The sequence below is a fragment of the Natator depressus genome, chromosome 3 (genome assembly GCF_965152275.1).
Source record: "Natator depressus isolate rNatDep1 chromosome 3, rNatDep2.hap1, whole genome shotgun sequence".
Taxonomy (NCBI): domain Eukaryota; kingdom Metazoa; phylum Chordata; order Testudines; family Cheloniidae; genus Natator; species Natator depressus.
This window is the reverse complement of record NC_134236.1, coordinates 167490301-167503308: the sequence shown is the minus strand read 5'-3', so window position 1 is coordinate 167503308 and position 13008 is coordinate 167490301. Positions and strand designations below refer to the sequence as shown.

The 13008-nt window shown below is 45.3% G+C and overlaps 2 protein-coding genes across 3 annotated transcripts in view; one reads left to right on the top strand and one right to left on the bottom strand.

The window, feature by feature from the left end:
- Positions 1-367, bottom strand: part of NSL1 (NSL1 component of MIS12 kinetochore complex) — a 16286-nt gene extending 15919 nt beyond the window's left edge. Inside the window, exon 1 of the mRNA XM_074949279.1 lies at positions 128-367. Within this exon, the coding sequence (XP_074805380.1) occupies positions 128-367 (240 nt within the window). The remainder of the gene's footprint in view (positions 1-127) is intronic.
- On the top strand, positions 346-13008 carry LOC141985299 (deoxyribonuclease TATDN3-like). Of its 2 annotated transcripts, none has more exons than XM_074949281.1 (10): positions 346-547; positions 1649-1681; positions 5462-5535; positions 6422-6506; positions 7162-7224; positions 9332-9441; positions 9840-9895; positions 11007-11119; positions 12359-12436; positions 12826-13008. In XM_074949281.1, exons 1-10 carry the CDS (start codon positions 488-490, stop codon positions 12967-12969), a joined length of 816 nt encoding a protein of 271 aa, XP_074805382.1. In that variant the 5' UTR covers positions 346-487; the 3' UTR covers positions 12970-13008. The 2 variants fall into 2 exon arrangements, with proteins under 2 accessions (XP_074805382.1, XP_074805381.1); XM_074949280.1 differs by having other exon boundaries at positions 348-547; positions 12356-12436.

Here is a 13008-nt window from a genome sequence, read left to right as displayed (position 1 = left end):
TCGGGGCTTTGCCCCAGGGGGCGGGGCGGGGCTCTAGTCTCTAGGCCACGGGGACGGGGTCCAGCCTCCCCCCCGCGAGCGGGCGCAGCATGCGGCTCCCGTTCACCCCCGCGGCGGTGGCTCTTACCCACAGCGCGTCCCGCAGCGCCCGCTCCCGGCTCTCGGCCCCGAGCTCCCCGGGCTGCCCGTCCGCCAGCGCCCGCACGTAGGGGGCGCAGAGCCCCAGCACCTCGCCCACCCAGCGCTTCGAGCAGCAGCGGACGCGCGTTTCCCGGAGGGCCGGGGAAGGGGGCGGTGGCGGTGGCGGTGGCTCCGGCCCCTTCGCCGCCGCCTCCATCGCTCCCGGCCGGGCTGGGCTTGCCGCCATTTCCCGCTTTCCAAACCGCCGGAAGCGGAACCCGCCCGCCCTTCGTGCACCGGCGCCTCAGGTCACCTGTCCGGGTGGAAACCGGGCACCCCTCAGCCGTTCCGGCCTGGGGCGCTCGAGATGGGGGCTGCGGGGCCGGTGGATTGTCACTGCCACCTCGCGGCGCCGGACTTTGAGCGGGTGCGGAGCAGTCCGGGGGCGGCCCTTGCTCATCCCCTGCCCATCGGGACCCTGCCCCTTGGTCACCCCACTCCACCAGCACCCCCTCCCTCCCCTACGTCACCCCCCCCCGGGACCCTGCCCCTTGGTCACTCCCCTCCGTGCCCCACTGGATCCTGCCCCTTGGTCACCCCCCTCCCTCCCCTACGTCACCCCCCTCGGGACCCTGCCCCTTGGTCACCCCACTCCACCAGCACCCCCTCCCTCCCCTACGTCACCCCCCCTCGGGACCCTGCCCCTTGGTCACTCCCCTCCGTGCCCCACTGGACCCTGCCCCTTGGTCACCCCCTCCCTCCCCTACGTCATCCCCCTCGGGACCCTGCCCCTTGGTCACCCCACTCCACCAGCACCCCCTCCCTCCCCTACGTCACCCCCCCTCGGGACCCTGCCCCTTGGTCACCCCCCTCCGTGCCCCACTCGACCCTGCCCCTTGGTCACCCCACTCCACCAGCACCCCCCTCCCGCCCCTACGTCACCCCCCCTGGGGACCCTGCCCCTTGGTCACCCCCCTCTGTGCCCCACTGGACCCTGCCCCTTGGTCACCCTCCTCCCCACTCCACCAGCACCCCCCCCTTGCTTCTTGGCATCTTCCCTTTGTACCGTATTGGGACCCTGCCCAACCAGTCCCCCTGTCCTGCCCCTTGGTCTGCCCCACTGGGACCCCCTTCTGCCCCTTGATTACCCCTCCCTACCCCATCAGGTTCTACCCCCCCAGCCTATCTACACTCTTAACCCCCCCCATTTGGATTTCACCCCCTCCTGCCCCTTGCTCCCCCCTTCCACCTTGCTCCCCACCCCCAGTGCTTTGCATCAGGGGCCCTTGCTTTGGGGTGTGAGGGGCTGCTCAGGGATTGCTGGGGCTGCTTTTCCCCCAAGTGGAAGGTTTGCATCTCACAGATGGGTGTTTTCCAGCCCTGTGGCATCATCCATGACTTTTCCACTGTAGCCCTTCAGCTCTCGCTCTATTTGCAGAGCCCTTAAAAGAGTAGACACTTGTCATTTTAAAAATTTTGTTGCCCCCTCTGATTCAGGTTTCCAATAAAACATTATAATCTCTTTCAGGATATTGAGGACATATTGGAAGAAGCAAAGAAGGTGGGTAACTATACTGGCATTTTTCCATAGTTGCAAAGTATTTGCTATTTACTAAACATGGGTCTTGCTCCTGTCAACACTTACACACATGCTTAAGTTTAGGCATATGAGTGGCCTCATTGAGGTCAATAATGCTACCCACATTTCTAGAGTTATGCATGAGCTTGTGTGTTTGCAGGATCTGGGCCTTATACCAACATTGCACGTTTCCTGTTAGCTGAGCACAAAGTTTTATACTTTAAAATACAGGATGGCTAGCAACACAACATTTGGTTAAAGGTAGAATTTATAGGAAGCCTAATGAAGTCTGAATATTCAGCACTTCCAGACTATACCAGGGGTTCTCAAACTGGGGGGTCGGGACCCCTCAGGGGGTCACAAGGTTATTACATGGGGGGTCACGAGCTGTCAGCCTCCACCCCAAACCCTGCTTTGCATCCAGCATTTATAATGATGTTAAATATATAAAAAAGTGTTTTTAATTTATAAGGGGGGGTCACACCCAGAGACTTGCTGTTTGAAAGGGGTCACCAGTACAAAAGTTTGAGAACCACTGCTCTATACAAACATGAAGTAATCGTTACAGTATTCATTATTATTCCCATTGTATAGATGGAGGAAACTGAGGTAGAGAAGTGAAGTGAGGGATTCAGCTTCACAATAGGAGTCCATGTCCAAGCTGAGATTAGAATTTGGGAGATCTTGATTTACAGATCTCAAGTCATCTGTGGCAGTGACCACATTCTCCACCAAAACTGTGACAGATTTAAGTTACCAATCTGCCTGGGGTGTCAGGTGGTCAGGCTGAGGCCGCAGGATTTTTAGGGAGGAGATGACGGAGCATACCACGTAACTGAGTTTTAAAGCTTTATTGATAAAATAACAGCGGAGAGTGCTGGAGGGCGGGAGGGGCGTTCCCCACATCACTCAGAGGAAGGAAGAAAGCATTAGTGCCCCAAGCCCTAACCCACTTTAATACTCACACCCGCACTACCCGAGGCTGGCCAGGCCTGGGTGTAACATAAGAAGAGAGGGAGGGGTGGACAGGAGTTTTGTCCTGTGCGTACAGGTTGTCCAGAGTCCGCTGTGATCTTCAATTTGCTTTAGCTCTCGGGAGGGTTTTAAACCTTAGGGTCCTTTGGGGGCATCTTGGTCAGGGACTTCTGTTTCTGGTGCTTTTTGTGCCAGTTCAAACCAGCTTTTTGTGGTCTTCTCCGCTTTCCCAAAACACAATGGCTCCAGGGACGCAAAGCTCTGCTCCCCCTTCATCGTCTCGCCAGTGTTTTCCATTTCTGCAGCCCTGGTTCGGTGTATTTTTTCTTTTTTTATGGCTGGCTGTAGCTGGGTAAAATAACTTTTTGTCTAGCGCTGTGACCTTGGACTGGGGCCAGAGTCTTATTGTTGGACTAAGCTTGCTAGCTGCAGTGTTAAGTTAACCCGTTTTTTGCCCTTTCTTTTTTTCCCCTTTAACCTTTTGCAGCCTGCAAAAGAATTTTCCACTCCCCACTCACACCTTTAACCCTTCCCAAATTGCCCTGCAATGTTTGCAACAGCATTAGCAATAGACAGTGCATATACAATGCTAATCTGCCTCCCCCAGGGGACTCCTTGGGGGCAGGGCCTGGAGTGTGACAACTGTGTTTATTTCATCTGACAAGAAGGACAAGCTAGACAACAGCCCGGCTTAGGGTCTATTAGTAATAAAGTAAAAGCCTCTACTGGCTGTGCTTTGTCCAGGAACTTTAGTGACTTGGGGACTGATCCTGCAAACTGCTCTGCACAGCCAGGCCAACTGACTTCCCATAGAGCCCCACTGACTTCTCTACCATTCTTTGTGGGCCAACTCATGCCTGAATGGAACCCTGTAATTGCATGTCTTCACCTCAAGATTTCCCCCTCATGCCTGGATGATGGGTGGCAGGGGTCTTCATTTCTAGCCCCTCTAGTGATCACTTCCTTAGCCCCACCAGGGCCTGTCTGGTTGGGTCCTCTCCAGAACACTGAAAAATTCAATCCCCTTTTGGGGTAACAAGAGGTCCAACTAAGTCCAAATAAATATTTACACTAATAATACTTCGCACCTCTTAGGCTACACTGAAATTCTCTGCCTTTTTGCCCCTATTTCTGGGCCCTACAGAGTTTCTCCTATGTTACATCTCCTCAGCAGGCTTCCCCCCCACTGCCTTGCCTTGCTAGATACTCTGGCAGCACCAGCACATCTCAGGAATCTCCATGCTCTTTACAGGTCCTATCCAAGGGCCTCTGCTCACCCTCACAGGAGCCTGACTTACTTCCTGTAGATCTTTTCCAGCTTGATTTCCATAGAACGGAAACCCCTCTTCCTCCTCTCCAGACTGAGTTCCCAGATCTGTTTAAGGAGTCCTCTCTCTGATTCCCCTCCTTCCTTGCAGCTGGGGTTAGTCATAATTAAGTCTCCATCACATTCAGCTTGAGGATAGTTGTCTGGTTAGAGGCAAAGCTGAGCCCAGCTTGCCTTAAAGGACCACCCAGTTTGTACCCGGCCCCAGTGAAGTTAACCGACTCTGGACAGGTGCAGTGGTTTCTCTATGTGGAGTAGCTTGCAGAATCAAGGTCTAGTCTTTTGCAGGCAAATAGTTGGGGTTATATTTTGAGAAAGACAAATCTTGTTGAATGCATTATATTTTTCTGAAGCCATGACTTTGTATGTAGCACGTGGTTCTTAAAGGAACTATTTATGGTTAAGATGCTTTTGCTACCATTATATGGACAGGAAAATCAGCTGTCATTTCTGTTTCTTCATGGATCCTATGGAAAAATCCTTATTAGGAGGGCAGGGTTTCTTTCTAATTCACCTATTTTTTCTTATTTCATTGTCTTACCTATTAGTCAAAATTGAGTGTGTTTCATGTAATAATGGTTTTCTAATATCATTCATATAAATGTTGGTACAGGTTGCTTTAGTGCCAGTGTAGTAAACTGAAATCCTTTATCACAAAAGAGTTACAATAGGAGCAGCAACCATGCAAACTTCCCTGTGGTATGATGCTGGCATTTCTCATCCTGACTTTAGAGCTGCCAATTCTAGGAGCAATTGGGTACTTCAGTTTCCATGGCTATTCAGTCCTTGGTGCTGAGATTGCCACAAGGCTGTCAATAAGTAATAAATGTGTTGGTTTACCATTTGGCTATTACCTAGACCTCCATGAAAGCCATCAGATAGAATAAACTTTCACTTATTACTGACCTAGCTCTTATTGACATTAACTGGAGTCTTTTCATTGACTTTACGGGCATGCTTTTGCTTCCATCTAGTTGTATTTGAGATAGTGGTCTCGAGTTGAAATGTTCCATAGCCCATTACCAAAACCCTGAGATGTCATGTTCCCCCTGTTTAACCTACATTAGATGTGCCAAAAAGCACAGGGCTCATTAATTTGTTTTGGACTTTAAATACCTAACCTACCCTATTCTTTAAAAATACCCTGTTGTCTTTAAAAAATTCTGAATTCATGGACATTTTTGAAAACTATTCTGATTATTGTTTTCAGTACTTGTACCAGTAGGTGGCACAGGGCTGGTTCCTAGGAACACATGGAATTTAAACCTTCTCTCCCAAATCCCACCCCAGCACTAAGCTTTCCTGAGAAGGGTTCATTTTACATGAAATATCCCCACCTAATTTTTATCAATTAAATGCAGACTATGAGAGAGCCTGGAAGTTCTGTCAAGCGAGGAAGTTAACCTAGGATTTCCATTTGCTCCTCTATGCTACAGAGATTTTATTTCCTATTGTTTCAGGCTAAAGTTTTGGCCCTTGTGGCAGTTGCTGAACACTCAGGAGAATTTGAAAAAATTATCCAGCTTTCAGAAAGGTATTGTTTATTCCAACGACTTTGTCATCTTTGCATGTGATTAAAACAATAGTTATTTTTAAATGACTGCAGAGCGTTAGATAAGGTCGGTGCTGTGGGATTCAAAACATCAAGGAAAGCACGTTCTATGGAAAGGGAGAAAACGAAAACATAGGTTGCGACTGTACATGAGCAGTACCCAAAGGACAGAGCAGGATTAAGGGCTGTTCATGGGATGCAGCAAGGCCTTATTTAGACTGTAAGTTCCTTGGGGCAAGGACTGTCTTCTGGTTCTGTGTTTGAACAATGCCTAACACAATGGGGTCCAGGTCTGTGACTGAAGCTCCTATATGCTTTTCTGTAGTTCCTTTCAACTGAGGATCTCAAAGTTCTTTATAAACTTTAATTAAACTTCACAACATCCTTGTGAAGGAGCTATTTTCCCACATTTTACAGAGGGAGGGAAATTGACACGCAGAGATGTTGAGGCTAAAATTTTCAGAGAGACTACTGATTTTAGTTTCTTCAATTTCTTCGGATCCAACACTCATGGTCTGATTTTCAGAGGTGCTCAGCACCCAAACCTTAGAAAATCAGGCACTACATGTGTCAAATTGGACATCCAAAAATCAGAGAGGACTTTTGAAAGCCTGACTGTGACTTGCTCAGTGTCAGAGAGCAAGTCCAGTCAGAGGCAAGAATAGAACCCAGGTACTCTGACTTTCATTCTCTGGCACGAGGCATAAGATATGCTGCTGCTCAAGTGGATTGCTGGTTATTGGAATGACAAGTAATGTACTGTAGCCTTAATTGATTAGTTAATAATTTTTTCTCTAGTTCTTTACAATAGTCATGATGTAGCATGCTTTGTGATCTTTCCCACTGTTAATGTATTTCTCATTTCTAGGTACCCAGGGTTCGTCTTGCCATGTCTGGGAGTTCATCCAGTTCAAGGTATTCCCCCGGAGGAACAATGCAGTGTTACTTTAAAGGTATAAATAAACTCTTAATTGCCACATGTCCAGATTGGGCCAAGCAGCAGGCATTCAGAATTGATTCAGTTAACATTTAAAATAAATCCAACCTAAACTGTACTTGTTGCCATAATACAGAAAACACTGTGGATCAAATCCCAAGGTCCTTACCCGTCTTTGATTCTGTTAATACTCAAGCAAAATGCTACTGAAGTCATTTGGCTCTCTGTTTTGCAGAGGGTTCCAGTGGAGTGGATGATCTGGTTACAATCAACATAATGAACATGCACATTTAGCTGTCCCTCCACTTCCATGGGGAGTGGAAGACTAAAGAGAGATGTATACATCTGTGTCCATGCCCTGACCATATTTGGTGACTGTTTGCACTCAGACTAACAGCTGGCATGTTCAGGATATTAATAGATCTTGTCTTGAAGAGATAATTACATGTTCCACTCATCTAAAAAATAAACTTTAAGGCACAATGGCCTTGCAGGATCTTAAAACCTGACAGCCTGTTCCTTCTCCCCCCAACCTACTGTAGGAGCATGTTTCAAGGTACACAGGCAACAGATTACGTGGTTCTATATCACAGTGGAACTGAATTCATCCTGCTCTTGCTTTGCAAGGATAGAGGGTTGTTTCTTTAATTTCTTTGTTTTTCTTCTTGCAGGACCTGGATGCTGCATTGCCACTTATAGAACTCTATAAAGATAGATTGTTGGCAGTTGGAGAGGTAAGTAGAAGTTCTGTGGTTTGTTTAAATCCTCTTTTTTTGCCAGCATAGGTCCTCTGAGTTACAAGCACTTAGCACATCATCAGTTCTATAGAAACAAAAAGTGATACTAATAATCTGAGCAGCTGGAGAACCTGACCCGTCATTCCAGCACTGAAAATGTTTTCCTTCATATACTTCTCTGATGCAGCTCCCCGCTCCCCCAGCTTCTATTTACTCTGCAGTGCTAATTTTTCATCTGAACGGGAAATTTTTTTGTCTACCTCTGAATCTGCCATTAATGCCCTTCAAATAAATAAATTGGCGAAGGGAATTACCATTCACACAGCAGTAAGGGAATAGCCTGAAAAAAATAGAAGAAAAATACAGTAATAGCATTTTTTATCATCCTTCTCTCCTGCCCCCAGTCTTTCCCGTTCCCCCACTTTTTCTCTCAAGATTTTTCAATTGTACTTCTCATTTTTAGAGTTTCCTGACCCATCCTGCTCCTTGCAGCTGCCTTTTCCTGCTAAGAATAACTCAAAATTTTGATTTCAGCCCAATAGGAAAGCGCCAATGGAACTTGACAGTAAAGGTTGACTGAAAAGGAGGAGGTTTTAAAAGCTATTAGCTACTTTTTATTTTATATTTAGTTAATAGTGTGGACTTGGTATGAAATATCTTAAATATACATACTACCTTTCACTTGCAGCCCTGCCAACTTGTGTGGTGATTTTGAGAGCAAAGTGTGATCAAGCTGGGTCAGTTCTTGGATGGGAGATCTTCACTGACCATTTAGGGACTATGGAAAGCAGTGTCCATGGTTCAGTTGCTGATATCTTACCTGTGACTCACTACTGAACTGAGGTATGGTGCAGGGACACTGCTGCTGAAGGTGCTGTTTTTAGGATGAGATATAAAACCAAGGTCCTGACGAACTTGGTTCATTAAAGATCCCATTGCACGTTTCATCAGATTACAGGTGTCCACCTCAGTGTCCTGGCCAAATTCCCACTGAGGTACTTGCATTCTGCTTTCCTAATTTGCCTCAGCAGTTTTGTTTGGCTGGGATTCTCCTTTACTTCCTGTCTTAAACTGTAGTGTGGTTTTATATGCTGTTGTGGTTTGAGGCTTGCTTAATTAATGTAAGTAAAGCTGTTATTACTTCCTCTCAGTGGATTCCACAGTGCTTCAGAAATCATGTATGTAGGAATGTATTGAAATAAAACTAAAAATGTCAATTTACTGACCCTCAAAACACAGTGTAATAGGTAGGGAATTCATAATGTTCACTTGAATCGCCACTGAAATTCAGGGTGGAATGCAGCAGAGCAACATGAGAGCACAGGTAATGCTACATGACAGTTTATTACAGGACATGAAGGAGAACAGCTGTACAGTGGCTTGTGTGACAGGTGATTGGTCATATCTGAGACTGCAGGAAGTGGGCTCAGACACAGGGTCATATCTCAAAACCACCACAACAAATGACAATCTTGCCTGCAGTCATAGCAGAGAGAATTAAATAAGTATGAAGGATCCTCTTATACCTGGATGCCCTTTGGTTTACCCTCTGACCCTGTGCAGAGTTGAATCACACTGACATGTCAGTATAGGTAAATTTGTCATGCTGCACCTGTTCTGTAGATAAGTCAAGGACTTCGGCTGGTACAGCTGTGAACCTTTCACAAACTTAAAAATCAACTGCAAATATTTAATTCCAATACTATACAGCTGGCTGACTTCACTAGAAATGGGCTTGAGCTACAGGTTCAGATCTGAATCCAAACTTCCCTTGGAATTCAGAGGACTCTGGATATGGGGCTTTAGTTTGGAAATCATTGTTAAACAATGGTTATAGCTGCACAAAAATCATATATAGGTTAAAATGTTGAATAAAGTTCTTGGGTCTCTCAAACACCTTCAGAGTTGAAAATAAATTGAATGTTGAAGCTAAGCTGATAACAGATCGTTTGCTATAGAGCTCATTTTAATGGCAATCTCTCCCAAATGTATACATTTAAAATTGACTGGCAGGACTGAAAAACAGTTTCTTTACTGAACTGCAGACTAGTATGTAAAGGAACCAGGTTGGTGAAACTTTCTTATGTCTCCTCTTGCGCTGTAGGTTGGACTAGATTTCACTCCCAGATTTGCCAGCACGGATGAACAGAAGCAAGAACAAAGACAAGTCTTGACCAAACAGATTCAATTAGCGAAAAGACTGGATTTGCCTTTGTAGGTCTTGTTTATATTGACAGGTTATTGTGTTTCAGAGGAGACCTAAAATCAAATTCCTCCATATCTGTAGTTATTAAAGAGCCCACAGCACTTAGAAAAGTAAGGTATTGACTTTATTGTCTTGGCCAAATTACAACATGGTAATTACATTCTGCCTACCTGGGATACCCCCTGTAGTTTCAGTTGTATATAGTAGTCTTCTCCTCTTCTTGTCCTAGACTGTTGCTACTGTATTTTCATGGTGGCTGAAGTAATTTCTTTATATAAGTTTGTAAAGTTCTTAGGGAATCTTTCTTGGTGAATGGTGCTATAAAAATTGCTGTCAAATCAGTTAATCTTATTTTAAAAAATACTCTGCTTAATTTCCTCATACTAGCTTTTCTTTTCTTCACTAGAAACGTCCATTCTCGTTCAGCTGGAAGACCAACCATTAACCTCCTAAAAGAACAAGGTACTTTTTTGGGTCACTTCATGCTATTAAAAATTCAGGTTTTTTTCAGCAGCCTTTCTTTGGTTTTACCATATCTCCTTATCATGCATGTCAGTTTGCGTACACAAAGCTGGATGGGCACAGTTATGGAGGTCCTTCTCAAAGTACTGTAATTTTGATTTATGGGATTTACTGTTTGTTTGAAGAACAGTTCAGATTGCCTTAGCGACTAGCAGTTTGTCACTTCAAATACACCTTCTGACAGATCCATATCCATGCTCAGCGTCTGCTCAGAACATCAAACTCTCCAGGTTGGCATTGAAATTTTACTTTATTTTTAAAAGGTGGAAATTTTAAATACATCTCAAATAGTGTTACAGGCAATTAACTGATATGATACTTCTACAGCTTAAGTCTTGGAGCTCATGAAGTGGAATCATAGCATTATTAAAACAGATTGATAAAAAAATTAAGGCTCTGGTATCTCTTGTGTTTTGAACTAAGATCAAGTGTTGTATCAGTTTAATATCAAATATTCACACTCCTAAGGGATGGTATCCTGCACTAGTAAGGGAATGGACTAGGGTGATTTAATAGGTCTTCTTTTTCATCTCTTCATTATTGCTCTATTTGCTTTACTTAATGGGGGGAAACCTGTAAAAATAAGAAAGGAAGGAAAGTGAATGTAATTTCTGTTTGCCTCTATTATGTTAGAATGATGATGTCCACTCCTGACAGAAACTCCTTGGTCCAACTGTGCTTTCCTCAGACTGCAATGCTTTCAAGAGAAAGAGATCAGAATTGTTCCCATGGTGCTATCTCCCTCCCTCCCTCGGCTGTCTCTGCTTGCAATCCCAATCATATCTCCCAACATGGCTCCTCTTGTAACTGGCTCTTCTTCTCCACATCCCGCCCCTCCACCTGACCTATTCTATAAACTATCTGACACCGTAAGCACCAACTGTGCTGGCGTCACAACCGTGGTGGCATCACAGGAGCAGTTCTGACTCTGCTCCTCTCCAAAGCACTGTAATCCTAGAGTACAGTGAGACCATGGGTTCTGGTACTAGGAGGTGACATCATAGTCCTACCATGAATATAGTTACTTCCTAATTGGTTTGGCTCTCTGTAGGCGCTGAAAAGGTGTTGCTCCATGCATTTGACGGGAGGCCATCTGTGGCGATGGAAGGAGTGAAGGCTGGATATTTCTTCTCCATTCCTCCTTCCATTATAAGAAGTGAACAGGTAAAGTTCAAAGGGGCTAGTCCTATCTCAGTATTTGGGGATTGCAGCCTGTAACCCTCAGTTTATCACAAAGAAACTATTACTTTCTGTTATGCTGATTTTTTGTTTTGTTTAATAAAACCGCTATAACAGGAGTCGGCAACCTGTGGCACGCGTGCCAAAGGCGACACCCGAGCTGATTTTAGTGGCACTCTGCTGCCAGCCAGGGTCCCGGCCACCGGCCCTGCTCAACCCGCTGCCGGCCTGGATGGACAGAACCCTGGGCCAGCAGTGGGCTAAGCAGGGCTGGCAGCCGGAACCTCAGACTGGCAGTGGGCTAAGAGGCTCAGTGTGCTGCTGGTCTTGGGTTCCGTCTGCCACCTGCGCTGCCTGTCTGGGGTTCTGTCTGCCGGCCCCTGCCAGCCGGGGTCCCGGCCACCGCACTGCTCAGCCTGCTGCCGGCGCAGGATTCCATCGGGGGGGCCCTGAAAATGTAAAGTTTATTACTGGCATGCGAAACCTTAAATTAATGAAGACTTGGCACGCCACTTCTCAAAGGTTGCCGACTACTGCCCTATAATATGTAGTTTCACCCATGTTAACTTCTGGTGACCTTTTCTTTGGAAAGCTCTAGTGCTCCCTTGCAGGGAGCCTGTCTCTCCTGTGCTCTAGTAACCTCCCACTGGGCCCAGGCAGTTGGAGGAGGAAGCAGCTGCCTGATTTGAATGCAGAAGGGACAAGAGCCAGACTAGGATGCGGGAATAGATTGGGACAAGAACCCTGGGGATGGGAGGTGGGACAAGATTGGAGGAGAAAAAAATAGTTTGCAAGCATGTAATTAAATATTGTATCGTAAGACATTTGCATAAGAGGATGAATTAGGGTTGCAAAGGCAACTTTGATTCTGGTATATCTGAGCTTTTGAGTGCTTTACTTTGCAACCCTAATGTAGTTTTTTTTTTTTTAAATGTGCAATATTATTACTTGATTTAATAGATAATAATGGGTTGAGTGCTTCAGTAAGGGTGGCATCCTGTATTTTATGGAGACTTCATTATAAAGTAGTTCATATATTCTTGACCATTTTTATTACTTCCTAATTGTGCAATTAGCAAAAATATATTTACAAGATCCCCACGTGTATTACTGCCATGCCATTAACATGAAACATACCTCCCTCCCTCCCTCTCTCTCTCTCTGCTTTTTTTCCTAGTTTGAGTGAATGAGCCATTTAATAGCTTTCTTGTTTCCTTTAAGAAGCAGAAGCTTGTGAAGAAGTTGCCCTTAGAATGTATGTGCTTAGAAACCGACTCTCCTGCACTAGGTCCTGAAAAACAGGTAAATTGTTGGTTTTTCCAGATCTGCATTTCTAAAAATGTAGCTTACTGAGGACAGTAACAGAGAGCAAAAATTAAATAGGCAGAGACAAGGAAGGAAAGACCTTGTCAAATGAAATTGGAAAAGAGATAGCAGGTTGATAAGGCAGAGTGATACAAGGAGCCAGTTCCGAAAGGCAGGGACTACACAGGAAAAGGCTCTTGCCAATTGCAGGAATAGATTGAGAGGGGGACTGGTGGAGGATGAACAAATATAACAGAGAAATTACATTTAAGGCCCTATCAATGGTATATTTGAAACTGTTTGTAACAACTGGTTCTGAAGATAAATTAAATCTGACACTGTCATTGCAGATTCTTTAATTTATTCTCTGTTTTTGTACATTGCAGGTGAGAAATGAACCAAAGAATATTTTCATTGCTGCAGAGTATATTGCCAAAATGAAAGGAATCCCAGTGGAAGAAGTTATAGAAATGACGACGCAGAATGCACTGAAAGTGTTTCCCAAACTTCAGAAATGTCTCTTGAAATAGACCAAGAAATATTTAAAATTTGCAATTACATTATGTCCC

Bases quoted from the DNA above. Each gene is read 5' to 3' on its own strand.
- LOC141985299 (XM_074949280.1), top strand. From the start codon at position 488: ATGGGGGCTGCGGGGCCGGTGGATTGTCACTGCCACCTCGCGGCGCCG. The intron at 6,507-7,161 runs GTATAAATAAAC...TTCTTCTTGCAG, and splicing joins AATGCAGTGTTACTTTAAAG to GACCTGGATGCTGCATTGCC. The intron at 7,225-9,331 runs GTAAGTAGAAGT...CTTGCGCTGTAG, and splicing joins GATTGTTGGCAGTTGGAGAG to GTTGGACTAGATTTCACTCC.